The sequence below is a fragment of the Ananas comosus genome, linkage group 14 (genome assembly GCF_001540865.1).
Source record: "Ananas comosus cultivar F153 linkage group 14, ASM154086v1, whole genome shotgun sequence".
In the NCBI taxonomy this organism is placed as follows: Eukaryota; Viridiplantae; Streptophyta; class Magnoliopsida; order Poales; family Bromeliaceae; genus Ananas; species Ananas comosus.
Genome location: NC_033634.1, coordinates 416,026 through 435,865, shown reverse-complemented (window position 1 = coordinate 435,865; position 19,840 = coordinate 416,026). Strand labels below are relative to the sequence as shown.

The following is a 19,840-nucleotide window of genomic DNA, read 5'->3' as shown; positions in this document are numbered from 1 at the left end:
ATATCTCTTTTTTAATTATAAGCGTTCAAATTTTATAACCCAAAAAAATAATAATAATAACATAAATTAACTAAATTACCGAAATCAAAATTTGAAACAAAAAAATGTGAATTTGGCGCCTTGGGAAAATAAAACGCGGGACAGCACGGTTCAATTAGCATAGTGTTGCGCGCTCCGTCCCTGAAAATTTTCTTCGGTGCAGCGCTTGCACCAAATACGAACGCATCTCTCCTCATCGCATATCGCTGTTTTCGTGCGCGCGCTCTCTCTCTCTCTCTCTAGCATTTCTTCGAACACCTCTGCTACACTATTCTTCCATCTCTCTCTGTGGGGTTACAATGGCGGATTTCTCGGCGCCCTCATTCTCCCTCGGGCTCGACCTCGACATCGACGCCTTGGAAGAAGGAGAGGAAGAAGACGATGACGACGATGAGCGACAAGAAGAACCACAAACGGTGGTGGAACCTCCGAAGTTCGAGCTCTTCGGAGACCAAGACGAGGGCGAGGTCGACCCGTCTAAAACCCTAGACCATAACCCTAATCTAGACCCCCCGCCCCTTCTCAAGCGATTGAGGAGGGGCCCTCCTTCTTCGCCTCCTCGGCCTCCGTCGCCGAAGTCGAATACTCCCACGGATTATGGCGGTGGCGGCGGAGGGAATCATGCGTCCGAGGTATTTTCGTGCCTCGATGATGAGATCGAAGAGTTCTCTTCTCAAGAAGATCGCCCCCACCGAGGTTAATTTTGGGGTTTTATTCAATTTATTTACTCTTATTTTATCTTCCCCTTTTTGCATTATTCGGAATAGCATGTAACGCAGGATCTTGGTAAAGAAAAATATAACCGAGTTTTTAGAATTTAAGGATGTTTGAAGCGTAAAAGATACGAGAATGGTTAAGGAATTGTGAAGAGTTTTTACGTCAATAGTTTTCTCGCATTCTCACATGCTTCATTAGTAGTAGCCCTTTTACTGTAAACTTGTGCTTCCTCATCATTATAGCCTTTACCCTTGTTTTTACCTTATAGTTTGTTTCCTCATCATGCACTATGTATTGCAATATCCAAAATAATACTGATATGTTCTGTCGCAGCCTCACAGGCTGATCTTATGATAAATATAGTGCAAGTTGGCATTAATTTTTTTTTTTTCTTTGCACAGTTGAATATACAATGTATATTATTATTCATCCATTCCTATTTCTATTCATATTAGCATTTGAAATCTAGGACATAGAGATGGCAATGACAAAATTATCACATGAACTCCTCCCTACCCTCCTAAAACACTATTTCTGCTTATCTTAATTTTTTTTAACACTTTTATTGCAGATGGGTGTTTACCGTTTGAAAGCCACAACATTTTGAGCAGTTCAAAAATCTCACTGATAAAAAATAAGGTAATTCTAACCAGCCAATCAACCAGTAAATTGTCGGCCCCAAAAACATTGCCTACTCCCGGTACCTCAAATTCAGCAGTTTTAGAGGAAAGCAGCAAAACGAAGTTGCTTCCAAGATTGACCATTAGCCCTGTAAGAAAAATCCATTTAGTGGATTCAGATTCAGATTCAGACGATCCTTTTAGCAAGGAGGGACTTGAGAATAGTAAAGAACTTAGTCCTACTGCCAAAAGGAAACTTCCTACTTGGAGAAACGGGAATAATCAGAAGGAAACAGAGTTACTGCCTAACAAACAGGATTGCACTAAAAAGAATGCAAGTTTGGCCACACCTGCTTTGGATGAGTTCTGTGAGGAGTATTATAATTCTGTGAAAGATGCAAAAGCAGCTCGAAGTAAGGATGAAAGCATAACCTTGTGCGCTTCTAGGGTTTCTGATCCAAATGATTTCTTCACTGATTTTGAAGGCCGTTACCAGCAGAAAGGCAAAAGCAGAGGTTCTTTTAAAAATCAGAGCCCTTCCGATCCTCAGCCTCCTGCTTATAAATATTTCTATCATGAAGATCCAAAGGTTCAGCAATTAGTTCGGGAAAGGTTGCTTCACTTTCTTCCTCTAAATGCAGAAAATGATGGAGGAAAGGAGCAGTATGAAGCAGAAAATCTTAACTACATGTAATGCATTTGATCACAACTTATGATATATTTTTCCTCTACAATTGCAAGATATACCCCTATCTATGTGCATCCTTGCATAATCTGAATTTCCATTCAAAAAATTTACAAAAGTGGGATGGTTATATTAAAAACATTTTTAACTACAAAAGCTGACTTACTGTACATGAGTTGGATGATTCTCTGCCTCAAGATAAGGGTATTTTCATAAGAAGCTGCACTCAAGGGGTATATATATGAAACTTCAGATTTTGCAGGAGTACATATATAAAAGTTCCTATCTTCTTTTGAGTAGTAAATGATATAATTCTAAAATTGTTATCTGTTTCTATAGGAGTCAATTTGGCGCCAGAGAGTCTTCTGGTGGCAGCTGGATGAATACAAGAAAGAAGGCTTCCATTCCTACTGATGCTGCGAAAAGACGAGTACATGCTTATGGCGAGAAGTCCTCCGGTCACTGGTTTACTGGTCAGGACGGAAGAAAGGTATAGCAAGAGGTTTTTCCCTTTTTCCAAGTTCTCATCCATCCATCTGCATGTTATCTTTTCTCCAGAAGTTAGTTATTGTTTTGGTTCTCCCTCTTACTCTGGTTTTATTTTTCCTTTCATAGGTGCATCATTATATTAATGTTCCTAAAAATTGTTGTTGGATTGGCTAATGCAGGTTTATGTCAGTAAAAATGGAAATGAGTTGACCGGCCAGGTTGCTTACAGGCAATATAGGAAGGTGATATGTGCACCTCATTTATTATGATGATCCAATTATACTGACTTGTTTTGCATTGTGAATAGAAATTTTCCCATGCATGGCTTGTTATCTATCATCACTAACCAGTTGAATTTATCTGCATGACTTACCTAAAGTAGTTTGACTATCATCATCATTACTTTTGTGGGTTATTTTTAGAAAACAAAATTATCAGTGAAATATGAATGATTAAGCCTGGTTGTAGCACATAGTACTCAATTTTCTGTCATATGAATGTACTTTATTTTTAACTTTTAGCGGATGCTCTTGAACTACTGCTATGGAGTTTTATGTCCATCAGATGCAATTGTCTGTAGTTCTTTTTCAGTTCGTGAATTTATAGATTGCTTAATAAAAGGTAAATCACGACAGGATACTGGTGCTGGATATCGCAAGTCTCGGAAGAAAACTACAGCTAAAAAGAAAAGGAAGAGGTAAAAGTAAACTTACCGAGAAGAGATTCAAGTTTGGATCAATCATGGCTACTAGAGTCGCGCCAAAGAATCTTGTACTTTTGTACATTCCAATTAAAGAGCTGTTATGTATTCTAGTGGCGTTATTGCTTGTAACAATTCCCAGCTGAGATTTTCAATAGCTATTATGTAATGTTATGATACAAGATTTTTTTATTTTTCTTTGAAAATAATGAAGGCAAACTCTATCGCACTAGATTCTGTATTTGTTTTGGTTCCTGAATTAGGATTCTGATTGATAATCTAGTGATACTTGGCTTATAAATAAATCTTACAACACTGCAAATTATGCAGGTTAATAGTTGAATTTTTTATTATGACTTCATATTAGACTCATCTCTTTCTTATTCATATGACTCGAATTATACTTGTGTTTTGTGTATTTGTTATTCGTTCCTTCGCACCAATTATTGAATTCGACCATGCATGTAACTTTGTAGTTTTGTAAAATTTGTTACAATATCGTTATTGCTCTCATCCAGTTGCTCTTTTCACTTGATAATTTCCTTGGCTAAAAATTATATTGGGCAGCATGTCTACTCTCAAATAGGTGGAGATTTTGTGCAGCAAAGTATTTGAGTTTCGCATTATTAAAATTAAAATTCTCTTAAAGGCACGGAGAGCCGGGGACGAACAAATTTTGGGTTCTAAAAGCCACCCCAAAACCTGCACTTACTGAACTATAAATACGCTATGCTGAAATTAAAGGAGCTAAGAACAAAAACCAAAGCTCGAAAGCTCATTTTCAAACAACAAAAAAGAATGTGCATTGCTACTCATGATTTACGTACTCTCCTCAACAGCATCTCCGTTTCCCACTCAAACAAGTTATAGTGCTCCAAATCATCGCAAGATAGCACTGGGAAACCAAATTGCTCGGCACCGGAAAGCGCATTTGAGAAAATAATCAAAAGGCTCCGACATGCTTGGTCTTCCTCCATTTTCTCCATCTCGGTTTCATATGTTGTGAGGTCCCTCCAAGGTTGATAATACGACCTGCAATCAGAGACGAAGAGCCGTGCGTTATCTAGGTTGAATATTATATAGAATATAGAAACAATTGAAAACAATCGAGTCTCTAGTGCCAGCCTAGAGCTCTGAAAGAAATCCTATTTGGTAAAGTTTGTTTGAAGAAGCACTAGCAATTTTCTTCATTAAAATATGTTGTGAGGTCCCTCCAAGCTTAAAGACTTCAACTCCATGATAGGATGATACATGGGAAACTCGCGATTTGTACACTAAAGCAATTGGCATTTGCTTCTTGAAATAAAGCTCTTCAATTTCGGGTCAACAAGCTGTTTCGCAGCTTCAGCTAGACTACATTACTTATTTAAAGCTTAATATTTTCGGGTGCCTACTGAACTGACATTTATTACATAGAAATAGGTAGGAAATATGAGATGCTTTTTGAAGCTTGGGGGGAATTTTCTTTTTTTTGAAAAAGCATCAGAAGAGCGACATAGCTTCTGCAAAAGTAACCAGGTAAGTAGGAAACACATACCATCTCCAAGCAGGATTAGTTTCTGCAGGGCAGCCTATCTTCATGCATAATGATACAACTTGCCCACAACGCTCACTCAGATATTTCTTAACTGCACCGACACAAAGCATACAGTGAAGAACTTATAATACTAAGCACGAAAGAAAGAAAATTTCAAAAATTAGGAAAATATACTACATCGAACCCTTGGTTTATTTTCTTTTTCCTTTTTGGAAAAAGAAATTCCAACAAAATTATGGGGAATGGTTTTTAATCCCAAATCATTAACTTTTTCATGCTCTAACGCTCACTAGACAGCACCATAAAAATGTCTCTATTAGATGCAAAAAGATATACATGAAGCTTCACAGTAAAAATTGTAGGTTACTACTATATGATTAACTCTAAAACCCCAAAAGTCAACACATATGATGAGAGGAGGAAAAAAAAGAAGAAGAAGAAGATATTATGTGAGGAAGGCCAATGAAACTTCAAATGTTCCATTTTCCAGATCAAACCATACTTTGTCTAAAAATTATGAAAAGAGAGTATAGGAAATACAAGAGGTAAAGCATACCTGTTGGATTAGAAGTATTTAGGAGTAATATACAAAGAGCTAATACGACTGAACGATTTAGAGCATCATTGTGTCCTCTAGGAAGCTGCTGAAGGTACATTATGATAACAGCTAGTGTTTCATTTGCACTACATTCTTCTGCTATTTCATCCCTTTCTCCTATTAAACATTCCAATAAAGATTGCAGATTCTCAGGGTTTGGTCTGCACAAAACATAATTTGTACTTGTTTGAAGAGAAACTGTGGACATGCTTCCGAGAATAAGTGAAGCTGTTAACCACCGCAAGATCTTTGAGATCCGGCACTCCTGCTGTTCTTTCGAAGAAATTAGCACGTTCCGATCAAGTTCATTTGTTAGAGATCTTTGGCTAGAGGATAATTGCAAAGATACTGAAATTGCCCATGTAATGGCCTTCACCAACTTCTCCTTATCCTGCAATTTCATACAAATAAAACTCAAGAGACCAACACAAATTAGAAGTGCAAAGAAATTAACCACTTGAAATGTAGATGAGCAACATTATATCAGTATGGGCTGCAATTCTTGTGACTACATGAAATTCCTCCACAAAGACTAGAAAATGAGGGAAAACGAAAAATCTTTAGGTATAGTCCACACTAAGCAGCCAATAGATGAATAAACAGTTGATAAATCATTATGAAAAATTAAACCAGAAAATTGCAGGAAGATGAATTATCAAGTTTTGCTATAAATGGACATGAGTTTCAATAAAAAAAGGGCAGTAAATATTTTTTTCCTTTTTTCTGAAAAAAGTAAACAGTTGGCCAAATACCATGTGAGAAATAACTGGCACCGGTGTACTCATGAGTATGGCATCTACTCCGAGCTCTATCACGACATTGAAATTCCTGCTACTTAGCTCGGCATTAACAGCTTGGCAAAGCTGAACTAAGCTGTTAAGAGACAAGGTAAAATGCGGTTGGTATATCTTCCTCTTCTGTGATAATCTAAGTGTTGATACGATCACACAAAGCATAGAGTTTAACAATAAAACATTTTCTTTCAGCAGCTTGAGGGCTCTCACAAACAGTAAGTATACATTAGATGTAATATCCGATAGCTGCTCGAGGCCAAACTCTTGTAGCCATTCCATTATAGGTCGCGAAGATATTGCCTCATTAATTATCTAAAACAAGTATAAAAAAGGTTAAAAAACTAATCATAACATAATAAAATATCAAGAATATAATGAATAAAACCGCACAAAAAAGCATGAGGAAGCAAAAGTTAATTTGTAATCATTTAATATCATTACATAACAGTAAGTTCTTCGCTACAACTAGGGTTAGCTATAAACCTAATCCAGCTTTGAAATTGAAAGAAATTGGTAGCTGCATTAACACTTATCTTTTGATTGCAAAAAGTTGTGAAGGTAGCGAACATTGGAATATAAGCCTGAGCATTCAAACAGAAAAGTTTCAAAAAAGAGCAAAAAAATTTTGTCCATGTACATAATAGTGTCTTTCGTAAAATTCTGGGAATTTTTGTGCCAGTTGTATCCTACGCCCATCTTACATCTTTTTTCCTCGATAATAACATCACAACATTATGTTCATTTCTCACTGCAGTTTTCAAATCCTCAAATTAGCATTCTACTAATCTACCCATCAACAATGCCGGTGTGGTCAATTCAACAAGTCAATTATCTTTCTTCTACTTCTTCTCTGATCCTTCCTAATTTTGTCCTGAAGTTCTTATTTGAAAAATCATAAAGGGTTGGCCCTTTTTTCTTTTTGCTGAAGAAGCTTAACCTACACCAAATAAGGCAGGTCATCCATATCGGAACTAGCCTTAGATCAGGACAAGCCACTCTTTCCTAATTAGAAGAATTCAACACTAATTCTTTAACTATATATGTTAGGTGATGGAGGATGTTACATATCTCCAAATTCTTACATTCGAGCCTTAAAAGCATAGGATTATGCCTAGTAGCCTAGCAGCCTAGCAGCCTCAGTAATATAAAATAAATAAGTAAATAAACAAATCAAGTGAACAATACAATGATGAACTTATAATAATAAAAGAGAATATTATGAATGATTGAAATCCATCTATAATGGATATATTACCTTCAAAACCAACTCAAGTATTCTTAGAGAAGAATGTTTATCTTCATCAATGTTCTCACCGTAGGATGAAATAACTGATGATAACCATGGTAGTAAGCCACATTCCTTCAGCAAATGATGAGTTAGCGATGGCAGCTTAATAGACTTCTTTATTATCTGCAATATAAAAGGACCAATTTATGATTCTAATAAGCAAGTCAAAATTGTGAATTGTCAAGAAAATGGGAAAAGAAAAATCATTAGCAAACTACACTAGTAAAAAAGCAATCTCGTTTGCACTCTATAACTCTATAAGTTGTAGATTCTTCCTCTCTCAGGCTAGTGCTCACTCTTTACGGCAAATTATGATGTATCTCCTTGATCTTAAAGTGCAAAATAATCAACACAAACCACAAATTTACCTGAAGGATCAGAATCCTTGATTCAGGATCCGAAAGTGAAGAGGCATAAAAGCTCAATAAGAACTCCAAAATGTTGTTTTTCACATATATTTTAGCATCGTCATACAAATTCAGACCGGCATATAATAGCTGAAGAATCCACAAATGGTCAGCTTTGAAGTGGATTGAATTATTTCCAAATAATGTTTTAAACAACGGAACGCTCTGCAAAATGGAAACAGGTTAGTTAGAAAAACTGTACAGTACATCAACCAATTTCCCAAAAGCAAATGGAAACAAAATATATCATATATCAAGAAATAAAAGGAGTACTTTTAGGTTCACGCCCGGACAGTGCATTAAGAATTTGCTGATTGTAAAGAACTGCTTCTGTGTTGTGTCCAACAGTGTGAAAGATGCTTCTGCTGTGAAAATAGCAATTATTGAGGGTATCTTCTGCCAGGATTCAGATATTCCATTTTGCAGATATGTTAAGAGAAGTTGAAGCTGCAATGTCTCCTTACTTTTTCGAGAACTCTGTGCCACATAAGGAGCAATCATAAGTTGAGAACTCTGTTCCACATAAGGAGTAGTCATAATGTCTAGAGACTAAAAGAAGGAACAGAAGCTAGCTTTTTGTCTCATTATGATATTAAATGCATGAAGAATATATAAATTTATGGGTAGAAAATTAGAAAAGACATAACTGAAAAGTCACTAAATCAGGTTAAAAGCCTAAAAATATTATTGGATTTGATAAAAGTCAAATTCCCCGCTTATTTACAACAGTTTATCAGTTATGTTTTCAAAAAAGGATTTTCAGTAAGGATAGGAATGTTATTGGCAAGTAAAGAATAAACATATAACAGAAGTAAGACAGTTCAATTCATTTAAGTTAATTGAGTGTCGAGTACCTCCAATGCTTGCTTGAATCTCCCAAGGGACACGTAACCTAATTTCCTTTGCTCTTCATTAGGAGAAGAAATACTGATTAGTGTAACTGCGAGTAGGCCTATTCGAGCAAACTCAACAGGCTCAATGTAGTCCATTAACAGACTGTGAATTGAGAAACGCAGTATAAAAACAGGATCGTACTGTTGAATGGTACCAATGTTTTGAGATTGCATCTGTTGAACCATTATCATCATTGTTAGGATTGTGTGACAAACCATCAGAAAATGAGCAGTAAAAACCATAAAAGTTAAAACGTATGGAACAGGCCCTGTACCTATCCTGATATTGCAACTTAGTCCCCTGAACTTTTCACTTAAACACTTTACCCATAATCTGTCAAATATTGCAAGTTAATCCCTAACCATAAAAAAATCTTTGTTTATCCTATTAAATGAGCACTTTTAACTCATTTGTAAAATGACTTCCTTGTAGCAGTGTACTCGAAACAAAGATGGAATTGCAATATATGTAGAAGTTCATGGACTAAAGCATTCAAGAGAAAAGTTAAGAAACTAAGCCAGACTTTTGGGATTGTATAGGACTATCCATACATTTTATGCTAGCCAGATAAGAACAGAAGAGTCTATATGTCAATTTGTACCTTTGAAATTTCAGTAAACTTATCGTCAAGAAGCTTATCCAGTGATAACGGAGCAATCATTGAGCATCTATCATAGCAAAACTGGAGAGCTGTCATCGCGCAGACTTTTGAATCAACTGGCATATTCTCTCTGAAAAACACTTTGCGTCTTTCCTCAGTTGTTTCATTTGCAGCATTCTGGCTGTTGGAAACTGAAGAGTCAAATATTAACTCTTTTCTGACTTTAAAGGCAGCACTTCCCCACAAATAATCCATTTCAGCAATTTTTTCATACTCTGAACCCTCATATGACTCTATTTCATTCATGAGATGAAGTATCTCCAAATCTATTTCACCAAGTGTCGCACCATAGACAGATAAAAGCAAAGAAATCAGTTCTTTTGAATCCATCACATTGAGATTTGAGTTACCACCACTCTGCTGTCTGTTCTTGAGATGATAGAGTACCCTAAGTAATCTAATATGTTCAATCTTTCTCCTGTCTGAGACGCAATAATTATTATAACTCTCTTTGCTAGAGACTTCGGTAACTGAGGCATCGATTGTTTTCAAAATACTAGGTACTGGCTGCAGCAATGTCCCGGTGGAAGCCAAAGTAGATGAAAAAGAAACAGAACCGTTGCTGATAAGTATAGGTACAAACTGAGAGTGCCCTAGCAAGAGTTCAAGAATTTCGGCAGCAGAAAATCTCCCAGCAGAAAGTGCAACAAGAATGCATCGAATTGCTCTTATTGTAACAGGATCCTCAAATCTATGAAGGAGAGAAGATCTGATAAAAGGATATAGAAATGGAATTGACTTCAACTGGGTCAGGTAACTTTGAATCTCTACAGACAACTGAATGATATTTCTCAAAATAAAATATTCTAAGAAACCAACAACTTTACAGGTGTTAGCTGTGCAAGAATCCGTGTTATTTGCCTTTCTAGGGAAATTTGTAACAATCTGATCCAATGATTTCACCAAGATGTTAATAAACCTTTCTTTTGCATGATTAAATCGTTTGGTTTTAATCTCCTTGGTCATCTCAATGCTTCCTCCCTCCATTTCAGGAGGAGATAACAATAACCTCAAAAGTGATATCTTGGCAAAAACTTCATTGATAAGTTTTAAAGTCTTATTAAATGGACTAGAACTGACTTGCTTGCGACCAAAGTCTAATAATTCATCTGAAGGTGGACATATAGAATCAAATATTTCAAGACGGTGCCTTTTACTCAGGGACTTCCCATTTAAGATAAAAAAGTGGTGCAACATAATAATTGCCTGTCCTAGAAGGGTGCTGTTACAAAATTTCTGAAAATCTTCAAATGAAGCAGGCACAGATTCACCGTATTCTTCCTCAAATATGCTCCGAGAGACACAGTTCTTCCAGCTAGAAAACCCATTTAAAAGTGTTCTCGAATAAAAATTGGGTATAAATGCAGAGCATTCTAGATCCTGCTTATCTATATGAGAATTAGATGAAAAGTACGATAAAGCAGCAGGTAACAGAAGCAGAAAATCATCCGCAGAGAAGACATAGCCTTTTAAAAGACTCAAAATAGATGAGTCATTGCTTAAGATACCCAAGAATAACCGCCCAAAAAGGTCCATATGAATGGGGCTTATTTCAATAAGCAATTGGAGTATTCTTGCCTTGATCTTACTTGTTGGAAAAAAGCAATGCAGAAGCAGATTCATGGGACTGTTAATGGTCATTGTAGATAATGACATACAGAAAGAAAGAACAGCAGAGCTGGATCCCACATATCTCTGACTATAGAAGCGATCAACAGTCTTCAGCAAAAATTTATCTGCAAATTCTAGCTTCAAGCATTTCGCAAAATGAAGAATCTTACAATGAACTCTTTGAAAAATGGTGGCATCAAAATTGTCAATTTTTACATCCCAAAAGTGATAAGGTTTTGATGTCAGTTCAGGTTGTTTTAGGTAACCATGTAGCATTTCCATCGCAGCATCAGCAATGTATAGACATACAAATGCAGCAGAAGTGAATTCAGATGGGCTACCAGAAACACCAGCCTCCAATTTAGAGAACATCCAATGTGCTAGTTCCAGAAGCTCAAAAGGAGATACAAACTGTATCAAAGCAGATAATATCGAAAATTCAGGGAGTAGAGGTAGGAAATTTCTCTTCTCGTAGCAGAGTTCAAACTTCTGCTTGAATATCAACAATATCTTTTGAATCATGAGCATTGGAGCCTTAATGATTGATCCAAGTAACTGTACATAATTCTCAGAAGCATAAATTTCCCGATTTCCCACATTTAACAAAAAATCAAATAGCTTACTCAAAAATTTCAACATAATCCAGTCCACAGGACGAAGATATTCTTTTGAGAAAATTTTCATTGCATCATCCTGACCACCAAGTCTTTCCTCTGCAGAATTCTCATTATAGGACAAAGGGCAGGACAGCAGCAAGTCAATTATTGGGTGATGGAAAATGAAGTCAACAGCATCATGAATATGCTTTGTAGGAGAAGATGTTCCCAAAGATTTTGATTCTGTACTATCGGCAGTCAGTAGCAGAATGCTGTCCAATATATAATCAACGATGCTAAAGCACATTTGAAGAAGTTCTTTGAGAGGATTAGATGGCTTCGCAATATAGGTTGACAGTATCTGGTAGGTCCAAAACAGGGTATATCTCAGGAATGATAATAAATCATTACCTGAGCCTTCAGAAATCTTTACTTTGAGCAAATCTAGTATTTCAACTGAATGGGAGATTTCTTCCTTTCTACTTGCATGTGTCGTGCAGCAGCCAAAGCTAAAGAGCGAAGAAAATAGTGCATAAAATGAAGCATTACATAAAAATTGACTAAGCGCAGCAGCAGCTGATTCTTTGAGGAAAGAATTGTTCGAGTTAAGGGCATTATTGGCACAGCAATAATTCAAAAATTCACCCTTGATCATCCTAAAAGCAGAGGAGAACATATCTGGCCATCGAATTGAAGCTTTGGCAAGATATTCTGGTTCTAGGAAAAATATTGATGAGAGGAAAGGAAGATATGAATTGAAATAACGTTTGGTGACAGTAAGAAGCAAAGGGAAATTTTCCAACACATCCTCAGGAGTGGCACATAGTACTGAAAATGCAAGTGCAGTACCTGTCTCAGCCAGCACATTGGCATGCCCCTGATCTAGAAATTCCTGTACCTTGCTAAGTACAGAGAAGAGAGAGCTTTGATGTCCTTCAGTAGTATTATCTGATTCAGAAAAGAGGTTGCAGCTCTGTGGGTTCAAAATGCTCCGTGCAAAACATAGCAGATTCTTTAGAGGCCTCCATTCACAAAGAGAAATCTCAAAATCCTCATTCTCTGATAATTTATCTTTTAATTTTTCAGTTAACACCAAATTTATCAGAGCAGGCAATATACTTGTGTTTACCTGTCAGATGGTAATAAATAATGTTATACTCACAAGAAGTTGTATAGAACAATTTGCTAAAAGGAATGAAAAATCTGCATACCTGAGACTGCATAATTAAGCTTAATGTATTGGACACATATAAAGAGATTACAGATCTTTCATATAACTTAAATGTTCTAGAATCTGAATCAAGTAGCCTGAGGCACTTCTGTAGGATGCATAAAATGAGAGGACTGAAACCAGGGGAATCATCTACAGAACATATAACAAATGGAGTTACAAATTAATTGCTGAATGTTGCCCTGTTAAAAGATAGAAAACTACGGAGAGGTTATACTAACAGCAAGACTAAAACAAATCTTCCAATGAATAAATTATGTTAGATGAGTCAAAAATTTGAAAAAAAAAAGTTACAATAGGTACAAGCGGTGGCTGCAGTGCATATAATGCAGAAGAGATTTCCAACAGTAGAGAGCAGTCACATTTGTTGTTCAACAAAGCAAAAAAAAAAACTGCTGGAGCAATACAAATTGTTTTCAGCAAGAAGACAATCTTGCACCAGATGCTATTCGAACTGAGTCAAATTTTGCTAAGTTGGTTGATGTAGGAAATTAACTAGAAAATATTCTAAGGGAAGGGATTTAGAGAGAAAATACATTTTGCACAGAAAAATTGCCGATGTAAAGGAAAAAATTACCAGAACAAACTTTGTAGTTTAATGGCCATGTTAACTGCTGGTTACTACTTGCACCTTAATTACATTAAAAACATGGTATATAAACAACATCAAACATCAAAGCACACCCATGGTTTTCATGTCAGCATAACAAAAACAATTAAGAAATGCAAAACTGCCGCATAACTAGATAAACATTACATTAGAAAAAAAGACAGAAAAATGAGCATACTATTATAAACATAACTAGATAAACACTAGAAAACGAGATAGAAAATGAGCAATCTCTCTTTTGTAAAGGTTACGATTTATGAAGACGTCACGTACCTTCAAAGTAGTCTAAATTAGCAAGAAGCCTGTGCATATTATCTAGGTGCTTGTACAAATTGTTTCCCACTGTTGAAACACCATCACACAGAAACGAGACAACAACAGAAGACAGGTCACAGAATGCATCTCCCCCTTGGCTTTCTACACCAAGCTTTTGTGTCTTGTAAGAAGGTAAGAAAAATAACCAAGCATCAATCTCAGCAAAGTTCTGATCAAAAGCACCAGAGCTTATCATGGCAGCCCGTACCAAAATGTAAGCTTTATTGCAAATGTTTTTAAGGCCCGAATATAACAAGACATTAATTAGTGGTTGCAAGTGCTTATACATTGACTCGGGAATTCTTCCCAACTCCAAGCTTCCTGTAGATTGTCCAATATACTCAACTAACAGAGACAATAAAGACTCCTGCCGATTCGTAGGAAGGCTTAAAGGATTAACTGGTATAACTCTGAAGAAGTCAAATGCACCATCAAAAGAGACGGGCATCGTCCTCTGCAACATTAAAAAAAAAAAAAAAAAAAAAAAAAAACAAGGTTTATACACAAACAGGTTTATATATGATGATGGACTATAACATAAAACAACAAAGTAGATATGTATTTACCAAATAAAACGTCAGAATCTCTAGCAGCTTCGATTGGAAAACATCTTCTGCATCCAATGGCTCATTGATAATTAAATTATGTTCCTTTGATCCCCATACGTCTTTTACAGTCACCATGCGATCATTTACCAAGTCCAAATCCTGTTTATCAGATTCTGTACCGTTAGCATCAGTATATTCAGCATCTATTCCACCAATCATGATATCAATATCCTCATTGGTGGTTTCACTTTTCAGTTTCTTGGCAACAAACCCAGGAAAGTTTGAACATCTCTTTAAGCTCTTGCCCGAATTTTTTGGTTCTTTACAACTCATTGATGAAAGCAACTTTAGAAGGACTTGGGGATCAGGAAGCACTGCTCTGACCTCATCCTGAAAAAATTGCTTCAAAGAAATCCATTTCTCCATACCAATTTTATCCGCTTGAGGATAAATTACATCTTCCAAAGACCCATCCACTTCTAAGGAGCAGCTTAATCCGCAAAGAAAATGTAATCTAGCTGCCACCTCAGTAGATGTATGAGATATTATGTTCATACTCATGCCAGCAGTCCTCTTTTCAATTGCCCTGATTAGACCATGCAATGATTTGACTGATTCTAAAACAAGCCTGAGAGTACCGTGCTTCACAAGATCGTCAGAATGGAGCAAACCCTTATTTAACACCAACCGAGAACAAGCAGCGGGAATGATGCACTTCAAGATCTGCTGTAACTCATCATCGTTTACAGCGAGCAGATTATGTGAATTAGAGGCGAGAGAGGTGATCATGGCATCCCAATTTACAGAGCATATCATATCTGCTGCAAGGGATATGGCAGAAGCCCTGCAAAAGACTTAGTAAAAACAGCTAAAAAAGGAAAAATAAAAACGCACAGACCTTACTGAACCATAGGGATGGATAACAAATTTCAAAAATTGTGAATCCACTGCTTAGCATTACAGTATATTTGATTTAAACACCTCACCTTCAGAATGTAACAGAATTTTCAACCTATGCAACGTGACAGAGCATTCTACAACCTTTTGATGGAAACATTTAAATTTTATCACAATTTTATGGTGTAATGAAGGGAGTTAGTAAAATAAAATTTTTAACTCAGATACACACTTCAAAACACATTGTAGATCAGAAATTTTTTAACTTCAGATACACACTTCAAAACACATTGTACATCAGGTAAGGTCTGTATGTTTTTACCAGATATTGAAAAAAAAAAAGAAAAAAGCTGAGCACAAAGAGCTAACCAAGAAGAGGGTATCCTTGGTTCAAGATGGTAGGGAAACTCATCCATGTATGCTGCACAAAGAGATGGTCTCTTATTAACAACAGCCAAAAGCAACTTCTTATGATAATCGACTTTTGTGGCCTTCAGTTTCTTCATGAGATCAAGCAACCGCTTCTCATTGCCCTTCAAGTTCAAGGTCGGCATCAAACCATTCCTCGGATCTGTACATACCAAAAGCAAAACTTCATGCGCTATGTCAGCACCAGCACCAGCTGTTGGATTTCCCGATATGTAACTCAGCTGCTCAAGAGTGGCACTTCCAAAAAGAACACTTCTTAGGCCAGGAGGGATTAGAGAATCCTCAATTAAAACCCTATCCCGAATAACAGACAGAATATAAACAACAGTATCAACATCGTCAGTTCCAATTCCCCGGAGAACGCCGGAATACAACTCCCTCTGCTGAAGAATCCACCTCAGCAGCCTCAGATTCCCAACTTCTATAAACGACATGGCAAATCCAACAAATGCATTCCTTGTGGAACGGTTCACTCCCCGCATCTCCTCTTTCCGGCCTTTCTTCTTAATTCCAGAGAGCTTAGAAAGCACAGGAAGCTTAAAATCAAAACATTTTGCAACCTCAGAAGCTAACCCTATGCCACGCCTCACAATAGAAGCCAAAAGATTCAGCGCAGCGCTTTGGCGCCTTGCTTCTTGGCTGTTCAATTCACCGTAAATATCATCAATTCCTTCTGCAAATATCAATCGGGCGAAATTATCTAGACTTCTTCTAATCCCACCAATTTGGGATTTACCTTCTTGATGTTCGAAAATTGCTGAGAACAGCGACAGTATATGGGCCACTCCGGGCTTTCCCTTTTGTAGCCGCCAAGACTCTGCAAGCTCCGAGCACTTGGGCGATAAGATAATAAATTCTCGGAGAATACTTCCGCCCAAATCTCCCCTCAATAACCCAATAAATTCCTTTGATGATTCCGAATAGATCTTCACTTCAGGGGAGTGCAGATTTTTCAGAATTTGGATAATTTTTGCTCTATGTGAAAAGCCAATTGAAGGTTTCAATTCCTCTCCTCCTGCTTCTAACTCCCGTTCCTCCTCCTCCTCCTCCTCCTTATGTTCATCTTCTAATCCCTCGCCATCTTCAGATAAACATATAAAGTTCAAATTTTAGTAAAAAGTACTGGATTTTTAACTATTGATCTTAAACTTATTTAAGCAACAGCATAGATTATACATCAACAATTGAATAAAAACAGAAAAAATTAGGGCCCAGGAAGGATTTAGTAAGAGAAAAGGAGATTGCGTACCGTGGGGGACTTCCCCATGGATGTCGAGAGGGGAGAGACCGTGTTGCGCCTCGTCGAGGTCTCCTTCATGGATTCGTTCATCGTCCTCCATTGTTGAGGTCGAGAGGGGCTCCCAATCGAAGAGGAGAGCGCGCGTGGAGAGCAAGTAAAGCGGGAGAAGAGCGAAGAGGAAGAAGAAGAAGAAGAAGAAGGGGTTTTAGACTTTCGACGCAGCAGTAGGGTTTTAGATCCGAATCGTTTCTATTGATCGACGCGCGTGGGCAAAACGAAAATTGCTCTACCCGAATAAGATCGCGGTGCACGCCCCGATTTGGTGGGATTGCTCTCTACCGCCAATCAAACGAAGTTTTGTCCCTTGCACCGGGTGTGCATGTACACTCCATACACCATGCACTCTATTTGATGATTTACTCAATCTACTAAATATAATATACACCATCAAAAAAGCCCAAATAGAAAGGGAGAAAAAGAAAAGCTCTAATAACCTGTCCTGATTATTTATTTTCAAATCCGGGGAAGCCCTCCTGCGCCCGAAAATAGTTGTTTTCTTTTTCTTTTTCTTTTTCTTTTTCTTTTCTTTTTTCGATTGCTGCGCCTTTCATCCAAGGCCCTGACTGCCTCACCCTTATAATCTAGTTCATGCATCCTATGAATGAAGCAGGTAGCATGCTACCTTTTCTCAAAAAAATTATTTATTTTCAATTTTTTTTTTATTTTTGATATATATATGACTTATAAATGCCTAAGAAAATATTTAACGAATTAAATTTCAATATTAAGATTTCTACCATGAGTTTGTGTTGCGGTCTATAGGTTGTACATGTACATTTTCAATTTTAAATTCTATAAATAGAGTGTAAATATTTTTGAATTTGTAGGATTATTAAATTGTACAGATTTTAAAATGCAATCTTTTCAAATCTGTAAAATTATTTTGTACTTCAGATTTTAAATTATAAAAATCGAGCACATATCGTTTTTTGAATCTGTAAACTTTTTTTTTTGAGTCTATGTCCCCCATTTCCTTCCCTTGATGTTTTTGTGCGAAATTGTTTGTTCGATTCAAATTTTTTGGGAAAGATTTGTTGTTTTCTTTGGATTTTTCTTCGATTTTAGTCCCGATTTGAGAGGTTTTGGAAAGCCATAGGGTCTGATTTTGGCGAGATTTCGTGGTTGTGTTTTGGTTTTTTTTTTCCCTTTTTTATCATTTATTTTTTTATGCCTTATTAGATTGTTGTTAATTTATCTTTTTAAATCTTTTTCAATATAATATTTATTATTTTAAAATAACTTAAATATGTTATGCATGTATGTATATATTTAATCACACGTGACACATGTTTGACATAGTAATCTGTTCAGAATTAGATTAGAAGTATGTAGAGATACTTCTCTAATTTTTTTTTTTTGGTTGGACAGCAGATATTGTATCTTGAGCGTTTCTCCTGTATATACAACAGCAATATATAATCTTGCCCCTCAATTTACTACAGTCAAAGATTGTGATTTTCAAAATATAGATGGTGGCCACGCGACTTTTAATTACCTTTTCGGTGCAGGTTATCCGATAACCTCATGCATTGAGGGTCTTTCTGTTATTATAAAATCAACTCGATCGCGTTATCCAAATCAGCATAATTCTAGACTTACTGCCATTCATGAGATGTATCATATCAGCCTGCATTCGCGGATCGGATAGAAATACTTGGGATTTGTTTCTGTTAAGCTAGTAGTTTAACTTGAGTTAAGGATTCGATAAATCAAATGCTGAGGATTCAGATTACACGAATTGTACATGTTCTAAGACAAACAATACTGGAGTTATTTTTCAAACTCGACGTATTGTATTATATATATGATAAAAGTTCAAAAAAGACAACACATTTCGTCGATCCTTGTTATAAACTTAACACATTTCATAGTAAGAAAAGCGCGCGATTGCTTTTCCTTACAGTTTCTTTTTAAGATAGCACGCTACCCACTTCGTTTATTTTATTTAGAAATAAATTTAGCTAGAAATGTGAATTAACTAGGATTCGAACTTTGGTCTTGAATACCAACCATCAAGTCCTTCGTCACTTGCTCTAGGGACGGTAGGTTCCTTAATTACAACAAATGTGTGTACAGGAGCAAAGCTCATATCTTTGACAAAGTGGTGTAATTTGCTCAATGCATTACATCTAACGCAAACAACAGAAACCTTTTGTTTTTTCTCAGTTCCTACAGCACTTATAATTCTTTACTGCTACAAACAGCATATTTGTTGCAATCTCAAAACGCAACAGAAGGGAAAGAAAATATAAATTTTATTTAGAACCTTAACAGCGGATCAATTGTGCGTATGATCCAAAGACCTTTAGATTGGATATCTAATGGGTGATATAGAACGTTCCACGCGGTTTCTATGCGAGATATAGATTAATTCTGTGGTTTATTTTTTATAATTAAAAACAAAGCTATGCATTATTACCCTATTGTAGTACGTATGAGAATGACCCCTCGCATACACCCCTCGCACGCATCTCATCCCCACAATTCCACGAAATTCTCGATTCTACAGAAGAGAGAGAGAGAGAGAGAGAGAGAGAGAGAGATGCTACGTACCGTCCAACTCGATCCCGAGCAATTGCCGTTTGTGGCTCCAATGCTTTCCCCCTTCATAGTCCAAACGAGTGACTCGTATCCTACGAAGAAGTTATTCCCTGGACCAGTACTCGTACCCTACCATCAGTGAACCAGACGAATCATAACCGAGCATAGGGCTTTTTTTGCATTTAGACCCCTGACAAATTTTTATTTTAAAAATAGTCCTGTCAAAATTTAATTTGCAAAAATGGCCCTGGGCCTGCCACGCAGGCGCCACGTCAGCGCCCGCGGACAGGGTTGGGCCCGTGTGTTAAGTTAAACACGGTGAACCATTCACCG

The 19,840-nt window shown here is 36.7% G+C and overlaps 2 protein-coding genes across 7 annotated transcripts; one reads left to right on the top strand and one right to left on the bottom strand.

The window, feature by feature from the left end:
• LOC109720840 lies at nucleotides 179-3,551 on the top strand. The gene is made up of 5 exons (XM_020248183.1): nucleotides 179-735; nucleotides 1,328-2,066; nucleotides 2,401-2,551; nucleotides 2,730-2,792; nucleotides 3,186-3,551. Exons 1-5 carry the CDS (start codon nucleotides 339-341, stop codon nucleotides 3,249-3,251), a joined length of 1,416 nt encoding a protein of 471 aa, XP_020103772.1. The 5' UTR covers nucleotides 179-338; the 3' UTR covers nucleotides 3,252-3,551.
• LOC109720839 lies at nucleotides 1,816-17,201 on the bottom strand. 6 transcript variants are annotated; one of them, XM_020248179.1, is made up of 15 exons: nucleotides 16,916-17,197; nucleotides 15,607-16,747; nucleotides 14,359-15,184; nucleotides 13,751-14,246; nucleotides 12,848-12,999; nucleotides 9,370-12,765; nucleotides 8,729-8,941; nucleotides 8,148-8,351; nucleotides 7,836-8,039; nucleotides 7,435-7,590; nucleotides 6,138-6,491; nucleotides 5,344-5,776; nucleotides 4,788-4,878; nucleotides 4,078-4,282; nucleotides 1,816-1,946 (listed from the first exon to the last, which is right to left on the bottom strand). In XM_020248179.1, exons 1-15 carry the CDS (start codon nucleotides 17,004-17,006, stop codon nucleotides 1,935-1,937), a joined length of 7,974 nt encoding a protein of 2,657 aa, XP_020103768.1. In that variant the 5' UTR covers nucleotides 17,007-17,197; the 3' UTR covers nucleotides 1,816-1,934. The 6 variants fall into 6 exon arrangements, 5 of the variants coding, with proteins under 5 accessions (XP_020103768.1, XP_020103767.1, XP_020103769.1 ...); XM_020248178.1 differs by lacking the exon at nucleotides 1,816-1,946 and having other exon boundaries at nucleotides 3,984-4,282; XM_020248180.1 differs by lacking the exons at nucleotides 1,816-1,946; nucleotides 6,138-6,491 and having other exon boundaries at nucleotides 3,984-4,282; nucleotides 16,916-17,198.